Genomic DNA, 14,941 nt, shown 5'->3' on the forward strand with positions numbered 1-14,941 from the left:
TGGGTGCCGGTTACAGAATCACAGCTTTGGGGAGTCCCTGCTGCTCAGCTGATTGGGGAGGGGGAATTCCCCTGCCACAGTCGGCAGCTGCAGTCTAGCGGCAATGATAGGTGGCTTAAATGTAGGCCAGGGTTTTCCAGGCCTACATTTCAACCGCCTATCTTGGCGGGTTTCGCGGCTGGATAGCCACTTTAGCCCGCCTAACACCACTTAAGTTTAAGTTTAAGTTTATTAGGATTTTATATACCGCCTATCAAGGTTATCTAAGCGGTTTTTTTACAATCAGGTACTCAAGCATTTTCCCTCTCTGTCCCGGTGGGCTCACAATCTATCTAACGTACCTGGGGCTATGGAGGACTGAGTGACTTGCCCAGGGTCACAAGGAGCAGCGCGGGGTTTGAACCCACAACCCCAGGGTGCTGAGGCTGTAGATCCAACCACTGCGCCACACACTCCTTTGACATTCCGTGGCCTGAAGCAATTACCTAGCCACGATTCCAGCAGACATTTCAGCTGCCTTTTATTTAGGTGTCGGTAGGCACTTCAACACTGCCATTTCTGACTGCATTTTTCAATTACTTAGGCATCGGCATGGTGCCTACTGATACCTAAATTTAGGCGCTGGTTACAGAATTTCCCCCTATTCTATACAGCGCATACCAGAATAGTCTAACCGCCTGGACACACCCATGCTGCTTCCACATTAACGCCCCCTTTGCATTTGCAAATGAAAGCATTAGATAAAAGAATGGTACTTTGTAACCATACAGAAAAAGCAATATATCATCAAAGCAGTTTACATATTTTAGACAGGTTTTAAATATTGAAAAATGTACTTCCTGTTGGATAATAGGTCACTATCTTCAACCTCTTAAAGATCTAAAGTTTGAAGGATAACTGATCCCAACAGTGCAGAAATTTTAATATTTGTAGATAATAGTTGACTATCAATTGCCTTTTGAGGAACAGCTTAGTACCTTGATTAGAACTTGTTTTTATTCCCCTTAGAAAACTACATGCAGTTAGGAGATTCTTTGATGAACATAATATGCATACTTTAATTCATGCAATTGTTATTATGAAATTAGATTATTGTAATGTAATATATAGGATTGGCGGAACATTCTCTTAGATGATTACAAACAATCCAAAATACTGCACTTTAACCTTTTAGGATTCAAACACAAATTTGATAGGGTAACTCCACTTTTCTTGCAATATCACTGGCTTCCAATTAGATATAGGATTCAGTTTAAGATCCTTTCACTGACATATTGCTCTGGTTATGCTATCTCCTGATTATTATATATTAAGTTAGAACACTTAGATAAATTATGGAATCCACTTCCATGTAATTTATGTAATCTTAAACCTTTTAAAAAATATTGAAAACTTTCTTCTTTAATAAAGCCTTTGGGATGGACAGTACTTTGGAAACACATATATACTAGTTATATTGGACTATTGCTCATTAAGACAAATCCTGTGGCTATCACATTTATAGGTTGGTTGTGGTTTTTTTTTACTTTAGATATGATTGTTAATATTAGAGAGTAGGTCTTTTTTGTTTATAATGGCGCTCTTTTCTTAAAATTATTGATTGATTGATTTTTTTTTAAATTTATTGTAAACCGCATTGATCAGTCAATACTAAAGCAAAGTTTAATAAAAATAAAATAGTTACTTTGTACCTAAGGCAATGATGTGTTAAGTAACATGCCCAGAGTCACAAGAACATAAGAACATAAGAACTGCCTTCTCCGGATCAGACCTTCGGTCCATCAAGTCCGGCGATCCGCACACGCGGAGGCCCTGCCAGGTGTACACCTGGCTTAATTTATAGTCCACCATATCCTTATATGCCTCTCTTAAGGAGATATGCATCTAGTTTGCTCTTGAAGCCTAGGACAGTCGATTCCGTCATAATCTCCTCTGGGAGGGCATTCCAGGTGTTAACCACTCTCTGAGTGAAGCAGAACTTCCTGACATTAGTCCTGAACCTGTCCCCCCTTAGCTTCATTACATGTCCTCTAGTCCGTGTCAAATTGGACAATGTAAATAATCTTCTCTGCTCTATTTTGTCGATTCCTTTCAGTATTTTGAAGGTCTCGATCATATCCCCACGCAGTCTCCTTTTCTCAAGGGAGAACAATCCTAGTGTTATAAGTCTGTCCTCGTATTCCAGTTTCTCCATACCCTTCACCAGTTTTGTTGCTCGTCTCTGCACCCTCTCCAGCAGTTTTATATCCTTCTTTAGGTAGGGAGACCAATGTTGGACGCAGTATTCCAAGTGTGGTCTGACCATTGCCCTATAAAGCGGCATTATAACTTTCTCCGATCTACTCGAAATTCCTTTCTTTATCATGCCCAACATTCTATTTGCCTTCTTTGCCGCTGCCGCACATTGTGCCGACGGCTTCAGGGTCCTATCTATCAGTACACCCAGGTCCTTTTCTTGTTCACTCTTCCCCAGAGTTGCACCTGACATTGTATACTCGTATTTCTTATTTTTATTGCCTAAATGCATTACCTTGCATTTCTCCACATTGAACTTCATCTGCCATTTCTCCGCCCATGTTTCTAACCGCAGTGGGAATCAAACTCATAACCTCAGGATGCTGAGGTAGCTGCTCTAACCACTAGGCCACTAGGTCTAAGTCTTTTAAGCACACAACTGCAAATAAGCTCCACTTACTGTTTTGTTACCACCAACTGGTCTTTGTCACCAATTGCCATTTAGCTAATTACCATATTGTAATTCCCTGTTTAAGGATCTTTGCCAAAGGGAGCTAAAGTATCTCCAATTAGTGCAAAATACATCTGTTTTATTTGTTTTCATCTGGCTATTTTGTCAGTTGCTAAAAATAGTACACACAGTTTGGATATAGTGCACATTAGCCCCCTAATTCAAAAAATTTGAGTACCCAACTTTACATTTAGCATACAAATTTATAGAATAAGGGGCTAGATTCACAAAGCTTACTGATCATGTACCGATCAGTTTGCGACCCCGACCCGATTAACTAACCTCGTGGCCAATCCGATTCCAATCTCTGCATGCAAATGAGGGGAAATGGCATGCAAAGCAGGAAGGACGCAATTCACTAAATCTTTTCAGGAACACCAACTGGGCTGGCCGATCAAAAAAGAAGCAACTAGTGGGGACCAGTCGCTCACAACCTTTCCTGCTGTCTGCCGACTTCTCCTGCCTTGCCGACTTCTGCCTTTCAGCCCCGATTTCTCCTGCCTTGCCACCCCAACTTCTCCTCTCGCCGTCCTGCTCTCTGCCCCGACTCACCGCCCTGCGCCCCGAATCTGTCTTGCCGTCCCAACTCGCTGCCCCATCTCTCTTGCCCTTCCCCCACAGTGCGAGCCTGTGGTTTTAATCCGAGGGTTTAAACCTCATGAAGTACTAAAAAAGTTTTAAAAAAAGCTTGCAGTCCGGTAAAAATGCACAGATCATCTACAGACAAAGAAGATGGTCTGCGCTTCAGGATCACTCACTAACAATCTGTGTGGTCGGGGGGGGGGGGGGGAGGGGGTTCCTCCGATCATCCCCATTTCCTTGCTGACCCTTGGTCAATTCATCGGCCTACCGCAGATAGGCCACGGATCAGGCATGATCAAGCAGGTTAGTGAATCTAACCCAAGGTCAGTTGTGCAATTTAACTCCAATTAACAGTCAACAATTAAATTAAAAGACAGTTATTGGCTTATTTGGTGTTAATTGGCACCAACTGGAGCACTGACCTTAGTCACTATTTTAGAAGCTGTGCAATTTCTAGGGGGTATGGTTGTGAGAGCTGCATGGGCGGGTCAGGCGTGTGCCTAGGAGTTATGTGCATATGAACAGTTACATAAGAACATAAAAGAGTTGCCATACTTGGATAGACCAAAAGTCCATCAAGCCCAGCATTCTGTTTCCAATAGTAACCAATCCAGGTCACCTTCAAAAGGTATGTGCACAGGCTGTCAAGTTGCATGCTGAAAGCTTATCCTCACCTTCTACTTTCTCAGCAGCCCAGTACTTTCCTGCAGTCTCCAGCACCCAGGCCTCTTTTCTGTCAGCGATGAGAAAACTGTTATGATAGGTAAACGACGCACTCCCTTCCATACAGTTTCCACCTTGGCCATGTTTCTGCAGCAAATCCACAATGACATCAAGTGCCTTTTCAGTAGTGTTGGCTCTTTCCAGCCCAAGCCTACAATAAAAACACAACTATTTTTTTTATCCTTGGAAAGCAGCATGCCCTAATCTGGATAAGAACATAAGAACTATCGCTGCTGGGTCAGACCAGTGGTCCATCGTGCCCAGCAGTCTGCTCCAGTGGCGGCCCCTAGGTCAAAGACCAGTGCCCTAACCGAGACCAGACCTACCTGCGTACGTTCCTGGCTGGTTAATAGTGTTTTAGGCCCTGATTCTCATAGGGATGCTGAAAGTTACACAGCGGTAGGCGTCTTACCACTATCTAACTTAATTGGTTTAATTGGCGATAAACGATATAATAATTGACCACGTCATTTAAAACCAATTAAAATTAATTTTTAATAAATGTACACGCCTGCAGGCACCTAGAGAACAGGCCACCGATGTCCTGTCCACAGGAGTGCCTGCCAGTGCCTACGATCAAAGTAGGAATGGCTTGTGCCAGAAGTGAATGTAGGTAGCGGTAGAAACCCCTATGGACGCCATTCTCATGTAAAGTACGAACCAGAAACACAGAAGTAAAACCCCGACCTACATTTCCGACATCTATTTTATATGTGGCCACGATTCTGCAAATGGCACTGGTACATGACTGACATGTGACTGGTACCAGTTTTGGAGGCGCCAGCTGATACCAGTGCCGATTGCAGAATCTAGCCCTTATGCCCGGATTCTCTAACCAGTGCCAAAGTCAGTGGCCACCTTAAAGTGCCACCAATCACATGTCAGTTATGTGCTGGTACCTGTTAGAAAATCGTGCCTCAAAAATCTAAATAGGCCAGCTCTTAACATCAGCTGCTCGTGGCAGGGGAATCCTCAGGATGTACTGGGAGGGGCCCAAGGCCATGATTGACTTATGGCCTTAGGCTCCTCCCAGTGCATTATAAGATGCATTGGAAGGGGGAAGTGCTACCATTTTGAAGAGGTGGCCCTATCAATAGGAGGGAGTGGGCATAGCTCCTCCCAGTGCATTATAAGATGCATTGGAAAGGGGAAGTGCTACCATTTTGAAGAGGTGGCCCTATCAATAGGAGGGAGTGGGCATACCTCCTGCCAACGTTTCATCCAAAGGTACAGGGGATGTGTGGAGGGGTGTGTGGAGATTTTGGAGGGGTGTGGAAGGTATCAGGCTCAGCAGGAATGGGATCTCTTTGGAGGGGGGATTGGTGGGTGGGAGGAAGAGAGAGAGGAAATGGGAGTCTCCCTGCCTGTTCAGCTGAGCCAGCAGGACTCTCCAAAGCCCCAAGTCCTGCTGGCTCAACTGATCAGGGATTCCCCTGCTGCGATCAGCTGATGGCAGAGTTGTGCACTATTTTCAGGATCTCCCAGCAAAGATAGGCACCAGAAATATAGGTCATCTGGTACCTATCCTTGTGTGAACCTCGCCTACACAGGCGCATTAGGCCACCTAAAGCCACTTCTGACATTGACCACGCCTACTTTGGCGTTAGGCAGCCTAAAGGGCCCACATAGGTGTGATTCTGGCGCCTTTTATTTAGGCATCAGTAGGTGTTTTATTTTTACCATTTTTCTCCGTTTTAAATGGTGTTTCTCAATTAATTTAGGCACCTAAGTTTCTGTGCCCTTTATAGAATGTCCCCCTTAGTGCCTAACTGGGGATATTCAGCAGAAGATAACCAGTTATCTCTTGCTGAATAACCCAGTAGAGTGAGAGAGAAAGGTGACAGTATGACAAAATATGGCAAAGCATTGTATGACAAAACATGGCATGGTTAGACGCAGTACAGTGGAATCTTGAACAGTGCAGGCTATGCATTACACCATCAGAGGGGACTTGGTAAGGCAGAGCATTATATGGTGGGCAATATAAAGTGCGAGATTATATACTATAGTCACACCGAAATTGAAAGGGATGACAGCCTTCATAGCAAGAACTGTGCTTATGGGAATGAAAGCCATTTTGACCCATTGGATATCCCGGGATCCACCAACTTATATTCAATGGAGATCTTTGATGATAGTACATGCTTCTTTGGAGCGGAGACAGGCTGGTGACCTGAACCTGAGACCTGGTTGCCACTTCTGTCAGATTTGGGAACACTTTTGGATGGACCTTACACTCCAGGCTCGTGGACGATTACTGAATTGGTAAAGGGGGTCCCACGCCACGTCAGACTATTAGATCTTGATATCTTTGCGGTTGGTGGGGGTGGGGAGGGAGCGGAGGTGGGGTGGTGGGGGGTTGATTTGTGCACATGTGAGTTTCTAGATTGCACTGTTATATGATTTTACTTGCACTTTTTCTTGAAAACTTTAATAAATATATTTCAACATAAAGTGCGAGAGTACATGGCACAGTAGGAAGAAGCACATCAGTGTTTGAGACTCAAGACAGTGGAGGGCCAGTGCCCTTTTTCATAAGGTCCAGGAAATTTGGGTTGGTGCACTGGATTAGATTAGATAAATAGCTGTCCTAGCTTTAACTGCTGAGCGCTGAATGTCCTCATAGACGGTTAATCTTTTAGAATAGATGTTAAAAAACCTCTGGATATTCAATGCCAGTTGCCAGCATCAAATATCCAGGTTTAATGACAGAGGCGGGTAGCATAAGCACTGCCCATTGCCAGCTGAATATTGGGCTCACAGTTTATGTTTTTAAATGCCACTATCTACAAGTTCCTGAAAGGAAAAAGGAAGCAGAGGTCCCATTTAAAAATATACTGGATTAAAAATATTTTTATAATGGTAGTGGAGGTGAAAAATTAAACACATTTACATTACATTACATTACATTAATGACTTCTATTCCGCCTGTCCCTTGCAGTTCTAAGCGGATTACATCAAAAAGATAACTGGACATTTCCAGGAAGAGGAATACAATTAAAGACGTTGGGCCTAATACATCAAAACGAAAGCTGGACGTTTTCAGGAAGAGGAATACAATTAAAGGCGTTAGGTCTAAAACCATTTTGAAGGGAGAATACTAGGAGGGGGAGAGAGGGGAAAAGAATGGGGGTTAGGAAATTAGGATGAATTTCTTGAATAGTATGGTTTTGATTTCTTTTCGGAAAGCTTTGAGGTCAATTGAAGCTGTCAGTAGGTTGGTGATGGAGGGGTCCAACTTAGCTGCATGTGTTGCTAATAAGTTGTACATCTTTTTGCGCTTAGTTCCTTTAAAAGGGGGGTAGGAGAAAGGGGACTGGGATCTCCTCTGTCTGGAAGAGAGGTTCCTATTTAGGCGGTTGTTTAGGTGGAAGGGTGCCGTTTCGTTTAATGATTTGAATAATATGCAATATAGTTTGAATTGGATGCGGGCTTGTATTGGAAGCCAGTGTGAATCTAGCATTTAGCTAATAGTTGTCCCTTTAAAGCAGGATTGCACAACTTATAGTAACATGACATCACATAAAGGACCTGAACAGTCCATTCAGTCTGCCCAATAGTCATACACATTATAAATTCATGATTAAATTGTATTTTTTCTTAAGTGAAGATATTTTTATTGAAATTTTTTTAATCAAGTATACAAACAGTAATATAAGAATAGCCTTACTAAGTTAGACTAATGGTCCATCTAGGCTAGCGGTCTCAAACTCAAACCCTTTGCAGGGCCACATTTTGGATTTGTAGGTACTTGGAGGGCCACAGAAAAAATAGTTAATGTTTTATTAAAGAAATGACAACTTTGCATGAGGTAAAACTCGTTATAGTTTATAAATCTTTCCTTAATTGCTTCTGATAATTTCAGCTATACACAGCTGAAAGAAGTGCAACATGTAGAAAGTGAAGTTTAGAAAGTTTTTCACTTTCTGCATGTTGCACTGCTTTCAGCTGTGTATAACTGAAATTATCAGAAGCAAAATTGTGATTTAGATTCTAATCTAAAGTATCAACTGCAAGAGACAAGATTTTGGTATAGTCCTCTAGGCTTTTTTTTATAGAGGGGAGAATCAATATCCATCTTGTGCCTGGAAAACTTGTGCCTTAAGTGTCCGGTGGTCGTGTCCGCAACTGCCTTCAGCTCTCACCTCCTCCAGCACCGGACACAACCGCCATCTTACATAAAACAGTCACCGCCAGGAGAGGTGCCAAATTTCACGAGAGTTCACGAGATTACATACACACACACAAGCTGCACTGTCTCCAATGGTTACCTTACGTTCTGGAACATTGCCCGCCTCACTGCTGTAACCTCACGCAAGTACTTTCCTGTATCTGTACGCGATTGTTCTCTCTACTCCACCTCACAATCGCATACATATGCAGGAAAGCGCTTGCGTGAGGTTACAGCAGTGAGGTGGGCAACGTTCCAGAACAATGGTAACATACCGAGGGCCTCAAAATAGTACCTGGCAGGCCGTGAATTCGAGATCACTGATTCTAGCCCAATAGCTCATCCTCAAGGTGGCCAATCCAGGTTACTAGTACCTGGCAAAACCACAAATAGTAAAAACATTCCATGCTACCGATCCAGGGAAAGCAGTGGCTTCCACCATATATATCTCAATAACAGACTATGGACTTTTCCTCCAGGAAATTGTCCAAACCTTTCTTAAAACCAGCTATGTTAACCGCTCCTACCACGACCTCTGGCTATGTGTTCCAGAGATTAACTATTCCTATTGGTTTTATAAGTATTTCCATGCAACTTTATGGAGTGCCTCTAGTCTTTCTAATTTTTGATGGCATAAACAATCAATCCACTTGTACCCGTTCTACACCACTCAGGGTTTTGGAGACTTCAGTCATATCTCCCCTCAATCATCTCTTTTCCAAGCTGAAGAGCCCTAACCTAAGAACATAAAAATTGCCATACTGGGACAGATTGAAGGTCCATCAAGCCCAGTATCCTGTTTCCAACTGTGGCCAACCTATATCCCAAGTACCTGGCAAGACTCCAAGAGTAAAACAGATTTTATGTTGCTTATCCTAGGAGTAAGTAGTGGAGTGGTTGCTATGTTTATTTACTGCCTTTTCAGGAAGTGATTCACTCAAAGCGGTTACAATACATTGAACAGTAATCAGGTACTCAAGTATTTTCCCTATCTGTCCCTAACTGTGGTACCTAGGGCAATGGAGGGCTTAGGTGACTTGCTCAGAGTCACAAGGAGCAGGCTGGGATTGAACTCATAACCTCAGGGTGCTGAGGCAGCAGTTTTAACCACTAGGCTACTCACTCCCACACTAAACTCATGCTGCACCTTGTGACCCTGGGCAAGTCACTTAATCCCCCCATTTCCCCAGGTACACTAGACAGATTGTGAGCCCACCGGGACAGACAGGGAAAAATGTTTGAGTACCTGAATAAGCTCATGTAAACCGTTCTGAGCTCTCCTGGGAGAACGGTATAGAAAACTGAATAAATAAATAAACTTGTAAGACTAATGTGAGTTTGGTTTATAATTGAGTCAACCTTTTTTTCCCTTTTTTAGGGGAAAAAGATTACCTCGGTTTATATTTGAGTATATAAAGTATTTCATGAATATGCATTTGTGGCTAGCTTGGAAAGGTTTACAGAGCTCAAGGACCAAGCATTGCAAATCCCTGTCTTTAAGAGATCATATAAATCTGAACACAATAACACACATGCTAGTGAAAACAGAAATTAGAGAAGCTGTCAACCTGAGGAGGTCCATGCCCAAGAGTGCCTCTTCATCATCCACTTCTTCCTTGCCCCACACTGCTTCATTCCCAATACAAACTCCGTGCTCATTGGCTCCCATTTCAGCACCCCACAACCAAGCTGGTCGACTTAGAACAACGGCATGGGTTTTCTCCACTTGCTGAATTTTTATGTAGGTACACTGTAAAAAACAAAACAGCAAAACACAAGTGCAGAACTGACTCCTTCAATAAGACTGATTTGTAATCTATGTGGCTGCCAACAATAAGGGTTCATTTTCACAAAGGGTTCTCAGAACCTGCCAGTGAAGAGAAGCAAAAGTGATGTAATCTTACTCAAAAGTTCTCTGCTCACCCTTTTCTGCTTCAGAATACAGTTTAAATGGTTTCTAAATTTCAAGAATGTGACATTTGTCTTTCCATGTGAAGCCTTAATTTCAAACTCCAGTCTGTCATTAATAATTGTGCTATTTTAAACAACATTAATTAAAGTTTTAAAATAAATGTTCATAAACTATCCCCTCTTTAGAAATAAAGGATTCTGTTGACAGGTCTGAAACCTCTCCTCATTTTCATGTAGAAATGCATTTATTCTTTCAGGCTGAGGAATGAGAATCCCTGACAATGTTCTACAGTTTGCACCATTTTAGTAACTGGAAAGCAACATGGTAGAAAGCACATAGGACTGCAAAAGAGAACATACTCGTAATGCGTGCTACGTAGGGTCAAATCAACAGTCCATCAAACCCAGCATCCTGCCTTTGTAAGTAACTAATTTGATCCATTCCCTTTTGCTCACTCAAGAACAGTGGTTTCTCAATCCAGTCCACAGGACACTCCAAGCCAGTCAGGTTTTCAACAAATAGGCATGTGATAGATTTGCATATAATGGAGTTAGCACAAGCAAATTTGTCTCATCCATATTCATTGTGAATATCCTGAAAACCTGACTGGCTAGTAGGGGCATTTTCAAAACCCTAAGACGTCCCCAAAATTGTATAATTTGGCACTTGGATGTCCTAATCAATGGGACGTCCAAGTGCCAATTTTTAAAACCATCTTTCTAGACATCTTGTGAGGCTTCCTAGCCGCTGTACATCCAAAACTAGAGGGGACATGTTGGAGGTGTGGTCCGGGCTGGCTTTGGGTGGGTTTAGATGTGGACATCTTGCAGTAATAATCAAACTTTTCCCAAGACATCCTGGACAGAAAGACGTTCTGAGCTAGACCTGTTTTAAAAGCGTCTAAGTGCCAAAAAGAAACATAGAAAGTGACGGCAGAAAAAGGCCGAGGCCCATCGAGTCTGCCCACACCACTGACCCACCCCCCCTATTTAATCGCTCTCTGATGACCTTTCCCTCATAGAGATCCGACATGAGCATCCCATCTGTTCTTAAAATCCGGCACGCTGCTGGCCTCGATCACCTGCACTGGGAGCTTATTCCAGCTGTCAACCACTCTTTCGGTGAAGAAGTATTTCCTGGTGTCGCCATGAAACTTCCCGCCCTTTATTTTCAGCGGGTGTCCTCTTGTGGCGGAGGGTCCTTTAAGAAGGAAAATATCATCTTCTACCTCAATACGACCAGTGACATACTTGAACGTCTCAATCATGTCTCCTCTCTCCCTGCGTTCTTCGAGAGAGTATAGCTGTAATTCGTTCAGCCTTTCTTCGTATGATAGATCTTTAAGCCCCGAGACCATCCTGGTGGCCATTCGCTGTACCGACTCGACTCTCAGCACATCTTTACGGTAATGTGACCTCCAGAATTGTACGCAGTACTCGATGAGGCCTCACCATGGTTCTGTACAAGGGCATTAGGACGTCGGGCTTCCGACTAACAAAGCTTCTCCGGATACAACCCAGCATTTGCCTAGCCCTGGATGCGGCCTTCTCCACTTGATTGGCCGTTTTCATGTCTTCACTGATGATCACCCCCAAATCCCGTTCTGCTGTAGTCCTTGCTAAGGTTTCACCATTTAATGTGTACGTTCTGCACAGATTATTGTTGCCCAGGTGCATGACCTTGCATTTGTTAGCGTTAAAGCTAAGCTGCCAGGTCGAGGACCAAAGTTCCAATAAAACCAGGTCTTGCGTCATGCTGTCGGACAAACTGCCGTTACTCACAATGTTACATAGTTTGGCATCATCGTTGAATAATGCTATTTTACCTTGAAGCCCCTGAGTCATGTCTCCTACGAATATGTTGAAAAGGATCGGGCCCAAGACCGAGCCCTGCGGCACCCCACTGGTTACCTCCGACGTTTTAGAGATGGTACCATTAACCACCACCCTCTGAAGTCTTCCACTCAGCCAATCGTGGACCCATGCTGTAAGTGTTTCACCTAATCCCATCGATTTCATCTTGCCCAATAGCCTGCGGTGGGGGACGCTATCAAAGGCTTTGCTGAAGTCCAAGTACATGACGTCCAGGGATTCTCCCATATCTAGTTTCCTTGTTACCCAGTCAAAGAAACTGATGAGATTGGATTGACAGGACCTACCCTTGGTGAATCCATGTTGGTGGGGATCTCGTAGTTCCTCCTCGTCTAGTATCATGTCTAATTTGCGTTTGATGAGTGTTTCCATGAGTTTACTCACTACCGATGTGAGACTCACCGGTCTGTAATTCGCAGCCTCTGTCCTACAACCCTTTTTGTGCAGAGGAACGACGTTAGCTGTTTTACAGTCCAAGGGCACTATTCCCGTGCTCAGGGACAGATTGAAGAGTACTGATAACGGCTCCGCTAGGACGTCCCTGAGCTCACTGAGCACCCTGGGATGTAGATTGTCCGGCCCCATTGCTTTGTTCACCTTGAGTCTTGATAATTCGTTGTAGACGTCTCCGGAAGTAAACTCAAAATCCCGAAACGGGTCTTCTGAACTTTGCTTTGCCTGCAACTGTGGACCGGTCCCCGGTGCCTTGCAGGTGAAAACCGAGCAAAAATATTCATTTAGTAGTTCGGCTTTGTCTAAATCTGATTCTACATACTTCCCATCTGATTTCCTAAGGCGCACTATCCCATCAGTGTTTCTTTTTCTGTCACTAATATACCTGAAGAAGGATTTGTCGCCCTTCTTGATGTTCCTTGCTAGGTTTACCTCAGCTTGATGCTTGGCCTCTCTGACTGCCGCTTTCACCACTGTAGATTTGGTCATGTATTCCAATTTAGCCTCCCTTGTCTCTGAATGTTTGTAGGAAATTAATGCTGATTTCTTTTCTTTAACGAGATCTGAGATCTCTGCGGTGAACCATTGGGGGTCTATTGTTTCTTCGCCGTTTGCTTGCTGATTTTATGTATCGGTTCATTGCTACATGTAAGGTAGATTTCAAGGTTGACCACATATCCTCCACATTATTGGCCACAGCTTGGATTTGTAGTGCGTGATGGACGAAATCTCCCATGTGTTTGAAGTCAGCACCTCGAAAGTTGAGTACTCTTGTTGTTGTGCTTGATCTAGTGAAATTTTTCTTGAGGTTGAACCATATCATGTTGTGGTCACTGGAGGCTAACTTATCGCCTACCGAGACCTCCGATACGCTTCTCCGTTGGTGAGTACCAGGTCCAATATCGCCTGTGCCCTAGTGGGCTCTGAAACCAGTTGTTTGAGTTGTGCTCCTTTAATGGTAGATAATAGCCTTCTGCTGGCGCTGGTTGTCGCTGTGAGCGTGTTCCAATCTGCATCCGGCATGTTGAAGTCCCCTAGCAGTACAGTGTCCCCCCTTAAAGTGATATTCTCTATGTCATGGATTAATTCTATGTCTTTGTTTTCCAGCTGTCTTGGTGGTCTGTAAATTACACCAAGATACAGACACTTTTCTTTGCCTCTGGCTAGGTTTACCCAGAGGGATTCTCCGGAGTACTTGACCTCCGTGATTCTCGTAGTTTTAATGTCCACCCTAGTGTATAGCGCTACCCCTCCTCCTAACTTGCCCTCTCTGTCTCGACGAAGTAAATTGTAACCCGGTATAGCCATATCCCACCTATGAGAGTCCGTGAACCAACTTTCGGAAATCGCCACCACATCTAGGTCAGCATTTATTATCTTGGTCTCCAGTTCCAGGATTTTATTGCCTAAACTGTGTGCATTGACATACATAGCCCTCCATGCCTTGTGATTGCTAGGACCCTGTGGGGAGTTTCCCGTCCGAGTTATTTTGCCCCCTAATGAATTGCTTGCAATGTGAGCATTTATTACGGACTCAGAATTATTTGCAATGTGAGTACTTACCTCGGACTTGGTATTGTTAGCAAAGTGAGCACTTACCTCGGACTCAGAAGTGGAGCTGTGACTCTCCTCCTCAGGATAGTTACCTACTGCACCGGAACCCTCCCCCAACTTACCTAGTTTAAAGCCCTGCTGGGGTAAGAACGTCTTCGGACACCGACTAGCCCGTCTGCATAGAAGGTACCCAAACTGACCAGATGACCACTGGAGGGATTAAGTTATGACCCCATCTCAACCCCCCAAAATCTGAATGAAATGGTACATATCTGTCTCTAGAACAGCAGCAACTGGTATGGAAGAAACTAGCTTGGTGAGTGGGCTAGTGAGCCACAGAGAGGAGGACCCAGTCTCATAAGCCACTCTAACCACTACATTTATGATGGAAAGTGTGAGCCCCAATAGCGTACTCCAAATATACCCAGCATAAGAGATATGAGAGATCAATTAGGAATTATATGCGAAAAATATAGATTGTCGGTCCTTCTAACAAATCAATGGACGAAGTTTACAGATATATGAGACAAATATATAGAAATGGAAAAAGAAGACTTCTGAAAGATCTAAATTGTTTATTATATTATCCTTATGAAAAGAGTCACCAGGCCTCCTGAAGGGGGGGAAGTAAGGAGGGGGTTATATAATAAGATGTTTTATTGTAACATGTATTTATTTTTTGATTATGTTAATTATGACATTGCAATTATTCCTTGTATTGAGACTATTTTGTTTGTTTGTTTGTTTGGGTATTTTTTTTTTGGGGGGGGGGTAAAAATCATTAAAATAAAGAATTTTTAAAAAAAGGAAAGTGTGAGCCCACCAAAACCCTACTATACTGCCATATAGGTCTGGATTCAGATATTTTGAACTTGGACGGTTTTGTGGTTGAAAATGGCGAATAAAGTTGGATGTCCTAAGGGTTAGAT

General features: G+C 43.4%; 1 protein-coding gene across 5 annotated transcripts in view; it reads right to left on the reverse strand.

The window, feature by feature from the left end:
* SCRN3 (secernin 3) overlaps positions 1-14,941 on the reverse strand; it is a 49,966-nt gene that overhangs the window by 22,966 nt on the left and 12,059 nt on the right. For all 5 annotated transcript variants that reach the window (XM_033944442.1, XM_033944441.1, XM_033944438.1 and 2 more), the window contains 2 exons: positions 9,791-9,972; positions 4,003-4,202 (listed from right to left, as the gene is read on the reverse strand). In XM_033944442.1, the coding sequence (XP_033800333.1) occupies positions 4,003-4,202; positions 9,791-9,972 (382 nt within the window). The remainder of the gene's footprint in view (positions 1-4,002; positions 4,203-9,790; positions 9,973-14,941) is intronic.

This window comes from Geotrypetes seraphini, chromosome 5, assembly GCF_902459505.1.
Source record: "Geotrypetes seraphini chromosome 5, aGeoSer1.1, whole genome shotgun sequence".
NCBI lineage: Eukaryota > Metazoa > Chordata > Amphibia > Gymnophiona > Dermophiidae > Geotrypetes > Geotrypetes seraphini.